Source organism: Hyalella azteca, unplaced genomic scaffold (genome assembly GCF_000764305.2).
Source record: "Hyalella azteca isolate HAZT.00-mixed unplaced genomic scaffold, Hazt_2.0.2 contig8901, whole genome shotgun sequence".
NCBI classification, from domain to species: Eukaryota; Metazoa; Arthropoda; class Malacostraca; order Amphipoda; family Hyalellidae; genus Hyalella; species Hyalella azteca.
Window position 1 is genome coordinate 8,634 of NW_025938984.1, and position 7,085 is coordinate 15,718.

The following is a 7,085-nucleotide window of genomic DNA, read 5'->3' on the forward strand; positions in this document are numbered from 1 at the left end:
CGCCCCCCTTTCATGAAGTGTCGTGTACGTGAAAATCGACGTACAGAGATGGTAGTGGTACCATTGGATAGGCCAGAATGTCAGCTTTAAGATGAGACTAAACACGTAACTGCAGCACAACTCAAGTAGACACTATATATAAAGAGCTCAGCAGCTAATTAGTTCCTGTCTAATTACTTAAAGAACTCCCCCACCCGCCCCTCTTTCATGAAATGTCGTGAAATCATAGATCAACGTAGAGAGATGGCAGTGGTACCGTTGGATAGGGCAGAATGTCAGCTTTAAAATTAGTATAAAAACCGAAAAAGTAAAAATTTTCAATTTTAGGGTAGACGCTCCCCTTAACTCGTGGTTAAGCATGATTAATCAAAATTAGGTATTCATTAACTAAATTTCACCTAGTTACCGTGATGTTTGTTGAATCATCCAATTTCATGTGTATTTGTCCATCTTAAAACATCAATGCAACAAGGAAAAAGCAAATAAAGTGCTTAAGCTAACTTGTGCCAGTTGAATTTTGTTGCAATTGTTGGAATTAGAGTCTGTCTTTTGAGCCTCTATCTTATTTCTATATATCCCTCCAGTGCTTGTACCTTTGCTACAAAAGTTGATAGATTTAAAAGATAAACTGCATTGACTCATGATCACCATATATGGAGATGGCATCCATTATCAAAGAATGCTGCGTTGTGCTGCTCAAACTCGCTGATGATGCACTCAGGAGGGGCAGATGTCCTGAGCAGATCCTCAATCGAGTGTCTCCTGTTGTGGGCAAAGTCAATTCTGAAGGTAAGTCAATTTATTTATGGCCTTTTCTTCACTTATCAAAATGCAGCAGTGAATTGTCTATTTTTCTGTGTAATGTCTGCTTATCTTATTTTTTCACATTTGTTATAGTTTATGTGAATTTGCCCTATAAGATTTAGTCTCAATGTGTAGAAATATATTCTCTAATAGATTTCCATCACCTTATATCTGAGGAAATCTCAACTTTTTTGTCTAATGCTCAAAAGATTTGTTAATTTTGTGGAAAATAATTATACTTTGTGAGATCTTGCCCCTTATCAACTTGTTTTTCAGCCATAGAAATGGTTGCTGCTGCACACAATATCAAAGAGGAGCTTGGAGATGATACTGAGGATGTAACTGTGAAGGAGGAACCATTCCTGTATGATGAGGTAATGGATGCCTTGCAAGCATATGACATGCCTGCAAATATCTTCTTGAAAAAATTTGAAGGATGATACTTCATTTTTCAATCATCTATGAAATCTTTTTTGTTAGGCTTTCAGAACCGCAATTTTGTAAGATGCTATCTCTGAGCTTGTTACTTCATTTCAATGGTAAATAAAATCAAAGGTTGGCATGAACTGCTAAGAAATGGGAGATAAAAATGAATAGGAAAGAATCCTTTTGATAAATATTTATAATTTCTTTCAAATGAAATGCATTACTTCAAGACCTTTCATTGTCCTCCCCTTTTCTTCTGTTCCAGGCTTGTTCAGCTGAACAACTCAGCCCCCCACCTGCACCCTTATCTTGTGTGCCATGTAAGACGGAAGCTCAGGTTGAGGCTCCCAATGCACACCAAATCGCACCACCACACACTTCTACACTGTTTATGAATCAGGTATATAATATTTGCTGTCTCTCTTCTAGCCTGTGCAAAAATTTTTGATTAGTTGGGAAACCTATTATTCTTGTGGATTCTCATTCTATTTGTAAATTTTCATTATTCTCCAAGCAATCTTTTATTCTCTATTAGAAGATGAAATAAGTGATCATTGGTTGACTGATGATCAGTGGTGGGCACAGCTAACCAAAAAGTTAGATTCAATAACCATTAATGCACTAACTGAAAAATCAGCCTTTATAATGCTAAACCGGTAAAGTACCAAAAATTCAGCTCAATTACCACTGCTAACTTTTAGTATGTCAATTTAGCTTTGACCTAATTTTTTTTTTGGGGGGGCTCTGAAACTCTGAAATTCAGAACTAGAGAGCTGTACTTTTAATATGTTGTAGCATTGGCGAGGAGCTTTCCAAAAAGGTTTAGCATGCCAAGATCAAATGATGATCAAGATGTACATAAACAATTAAATGAACAAATGAAATTAAGCAGTAGTTGACTTTCATCATACAGTTTAATAAAAGAATAAGAAAGTATTATATGAATAAGAAATGGTAAGAAACAAAAACACACAGATAAATGCAGAGTTACACACTGATCTTACTCTGTCTTGCACTTCATCTCCTCGAGGTGAGGATTTTTGCCCTTGATGAACTTCGGCTTCTCAATGCTGCTTCAACCAATTTTGTCTTGTGCTACTACAATATGTAGCAGTAACACAAGACGTGATTGGTTGATGTACATATGTTGACATAATCAGCCATCAGTGTGGCACATGGCTAATGATACTTAGAATTAATCATTAACACCTGAATTTTCTATCACAAGAGATTTTTAAACATTTTTATCAGACTGCCAGTTAGCAGAACCAGATTTAGCCAAAGCTAACTGGTCCGCTAATGGTTTGCAAAGTTAGCTGAAAAGCAATCTGATGAATAAAAAGTTGGTTTCACTAATTAGCGGTTAGCAGAAGTGTAACCAACACTGCCAATGATACATGAAATACATGCTGTGTTCCTCATCAATGTAAATTGTGCAGGTAAAATCTGACGATTTTCAATCTTTAAAAATATCAACTAGAAATATTTCTGATTTCCCCGGTTGAGGATAAAATTGTCTAGGCACAGCAAAAAAATGAGGAAATATGTGTTGAGTCTGTTGAATTAAAGATAACATTCTCATTCAGCTTAAGTGTCTGGGACCACATTCAAGAAATGATGTAATGGGTAATCAACACCACAAAGAATGGGCTGTGTTGATTATAGAGCAGTACAACCTCTTGTTGTGTGTGGAGGATTTTTTGTGCTGATTATGGAGCAATACAGCCTCCTGCTGTGTGTGGAGGAGTAATGCAGCCTCCACCTCAATGGAAGCTGTATTGCTTGGATTCCCAGCAATAGTTCTTACATCTTAAAGCTATCCTTGGTCTGCTTGATAATTATGACATCCACGTTTCAGCAGTGAAATTTATTTTAAATATTCTTATATCTGTTCACCTCAGTAATTCTGAGAAAAAAATTTTTTGTGTGAAAAAGTGTGAAATTATCCTGTAGAAATGAATCTTTTAAAACAGTGGCAAAATCAGTGCCACTGATGAGTGACAGTGATCAGTTTTATAACAGTGTCTCTATCAATCAGTTTTCAAATTAAAAATCAGTGTTTCTAAATTTACCTGGGTTAAAGTTGGCAACATGGTTTTATCCATGTTAAAATTTGCAGAGCCAAAATTGCTGGCCTTATTTAAGGCCAGATAATGGCAACTCATTTATTTGCTAAAACAAATTATTTATGCTGAGTTATCCTTGCATGAATCAGAACCAACTCTGTACAAGTCAATTTGTATATAGATATTAGCTATAATTTTCAAGATCTGTTGATATAAATGACATATTTTAGTTTGAGTAAGATTTGAAAGTCAATGCTTAATCTGGCTGTTATAAAAATAGAATATAGTTTATTACTAGAGAGTTAATGTACTCTATTTCTAAGAATATAGAGTATTTCTATATTTTATTACTCTATTTGTATTATTAGTGCAGCACTGGTGTGTCAGCACCAGAATCAGGAGACGCTGCTGGCGACGCCGACGTCTCTGGGGCGTCCAGCTCCAAGCAGCGCACGAGGCGCGCGTCTTCCCAGCGTGGATTGGTGCCTGCAGCTGCTGGTGGTTGCAAAGAAAACCTGCACACGCGTTGCCTTGTTAAGCCTTCATCAATGAAGAGGTTTTGCTGCTCAGAGTGTGATTATGCTTCTGATGACAGAAGAAACTTCATAAAACATTTTTTTGCAAAACATATATCAGAAAAACCCATTCAGTGTTCTGAGTGTGATTATGCTTGCATCAGAAAATGTGACTTGAAAAGTCATTTTCTTCACAGACATTCAACAGAAAAACCCATTCGGTGCCTTGAGTGCGATTATGCTTGCACCTCAAGAGGGGACTTGAAAAGACATTTTCTTGGAAAACATTCAACAGAAAAACCTATACAGTGCACTGAGTGTGATTATGCATGCACCACAAAAACTGTTCTGAAAAGACATTTTATTTACAGGCATTCAACGGAAAAACCTATTCTGTGCTCTAATTGCGATTATGCTTGCTCCACAAAAGATGACTTTAAGAAACATTTTCTCAGAAAACATTCAACTGAAAAACCTATTCAGTGCTCTGAGTGTGACTATGCATGCACCAGAAAAAGGGACTTGAAAAGACATAATCTTAGAAAACATTCAACAGAAAAACCTTTTAAGTGCTCTAAGTGTCATTATGCTTGCACCACAAAAAGTGTTTTGAAAATTCATTTTATGTACAGACATTCAACGGACAAACCTATTCAGTGCTCAGTGTGCGATTATGCTTGCACTAGAAAAAGTGACTTGAAAAGACATTTTCTTCACAGACATTCAACAGATAAACCTATTCAGTGCAGTGAGTGTGATTATGCTTGTTCCACAAAAGATGACTTAAAGAAACATCTTCTCAGAAAACATTCAAAAGAAAAACCTATTCAGTGCAGTGAGTGTGATTATGCTTGTTCCACAAAAGGGGACTTAAAGAAACATCTTCTCAGAAAACATTCAAAAGAAAAACCTATTCAGTGCAGTGAGTGTGATTATGCTTGTTCCACAAAAGGGGACTTAAAGAAACATCTTCTCAGAAAACATTCAAAAGAAAAACCTATTCAGTGCAGTGAGTGCGATTATGCTTGCACTACAAAAGGGACCTTGAAAAAACATTTCCTAAGAAAGCATTCAACAGAAAAACCTATTCAGTGACCTGAAAGTGATAATGAATTTACCGCAAAGGGGAATTGAAATGTCATATTTTTCACAAGCATTCAACGGAAAAATTAACTTCAGTGGCCTAAATGTAATTATATTTGAATATAAAAGCGCATGTGTAAGCAGCATTCACTCACCAGGCACCCATCAGAAAACTTTTAAAGATGCACGTGTGAAGGCTTATGTGGATGTAGGAGCAATACTGAAGAAGCAAGTGCAATTACTTCTAAGACATAAGGGTCAGGCTAAGTAAATTGATTAGTGGATCTAAGGCCTCAATTGCCACCAAGGAAGAGGACGTCAGCCGCTCGTGGTCCCTCGAAGATGGCAGTTGTTGCAGTTGTTTAGGGTGGTGTGAAAATGAAAGAAAGCCGGCGCCTCTTGCTTGTTGAGGCCTGAATGCCGCTCCAAAGATATACCAGCAGCCATTTATTTTAAAGCTACCTTAAGGGCGCTGGAAGACTTCAGGGCAGTGACAGCGGCACTCAAGCCGTTGGGTGCAAGGCTATGTTGCAGGGACAGCCTTTCCTACATGTACTGGACAGCAGGATACAGCCGTCACTAACTAGTGTGTTGTTATACATGAGGTCCTCTCTATGTGATTTTTTATTCACAAATTAGTTGGTGTTTCTTGAAACAAAAGAAGGTTTACGTGAGAGAAGTATAGCTGCATCGGATAATAGCCATCGACGACTACGTTAAATGTTATTTCATCATTTCTAATAAGCTCCAGCAATGTGCCTTTTGTTTTTAGTAAATATGATTGAATACTTGACAGGAACTAAGCTTTTACGTACTATCAACGTCATTCGCGTTCTGGGTTATCTTTAGATTTGATCTCCAATTTTGATAAGGCTTTGCATATATTTTCTAGTGCATTGGCCTGGTTAGTTTGGAATGAAAGTTTGTGTATTCGAATGGTCCCTCCATACTATTTGGTTGTGATGTTGCGGAATGTGCTTGTTTCTAACGTTTAAAATAAGGGCTCGTTCTCAGCAACACTGCGGAGTTTCTCGTACATTTCCTGGCATGGAGACTTCACTAATGAAAAAATATTGTAATTTCAGCATTCTATCTGTTGTGCGCCGCATCGCGTAACATGTATGTTCGAAGATTTACTTTAATTTTGTAATTGCGCATCTTCCATTGTTCACAATTATTCAATAAACATGATGGGATTTGAATTTTGTTTGTTCTCACCCCAGGACAACTATGGCGGCTCCAGCGCCTGCCGGGCGTAGAGGTCAGTTCGGCGGAACGAAGTTGCTGTTCTGGATCAGAAGGTCTATGATGGAATTCATGTATCGAGCTTATTATTCAATCAAAAATTTGTACTAGTTGAAAATAAAAACACTCATGAATTGCCAACCTCCTCGTATGGGAGCTCCTTGTATTCTCAATGGAGCAGCTGACGGTGGGGAGGTGGCACAGTCGACAAAATGTGGTAAGACTTGGGAAAGCTAGCAGCGCGGTAAGGTTCTTCTCGTGCCAAACGCCATTTGCTTCGACTACGCCGGTAGTGGTTCTCAAACTTTTGCAGGCTGGCGCCCCCTTGGCTCCCCAGTGAATTCCTAGCACACTCTTCCTACAGACATATGGAAACAAACACCTCTTCTTGAAATTTGCTATATATAAATATATCCTCACCGCTTTCCGCAAATCTTTCCAACGCCCCCGGGGGGTGGAATACGGAATAGATAGACGCCCCCCCCCATAGACACATACGGAAGAAAACACATCTTCATGATATTTATTATATATGAATATATCCTCACCGCTTCCCTCAAATCTTTCCACCGCCTCCTGGATAGCAGACAGCTAACTTTGGGAACCAACTCATTCACCACGGCGTGCAAGTCATTGATCAGATTGCTTATCATCTCACCACAATTAATTTATCAGCGAAGAAATTTAATATCAGCTCTACTTAGCCTGGGGCAAGATTTCGAGACCAGCTTACATAAACTACGTCATATATATCAATCAATCTATGAAGTTAAAGTCTTTCAAGAATATATTCAACAAGGTGCGTTCTGATATCGAAAATGAGTTATTTCATTCATACTAGACAGTATTTGAATAACAATATGTACTTACCAATCCTAATAAATGAAATGTTGTGAAAAAAATTGCTAACTTTTTTTAGTGAGTAAAAATGCTAAATTATAATCAG

General features: G+C 37.7%; 1 protein-coding gene across 1 annotated transcript; it reads left to right on the forward strand.

The window, feature by feature from the left end:
* Positions 1-659: 659 nt before the first annotated feature.
* LOC125178328 lies at positions 660-3,852 on the forward strand (the record flags this gene model as incomplete). Its single annotated transcript, XM_047881824.1, has 4 exons — positions 660-789; positions 1,081-1,178; positions 1,496-1,630; positions 3,665-3,852. Coding segments are annotated over exons 1-4 (551 nt in total), but the record flags the coding sequence as incomplete, so codon positions are not given.
* Between the last annotated feature and the right edge of the window lie 3,233 nt (positions 3,853-7,085).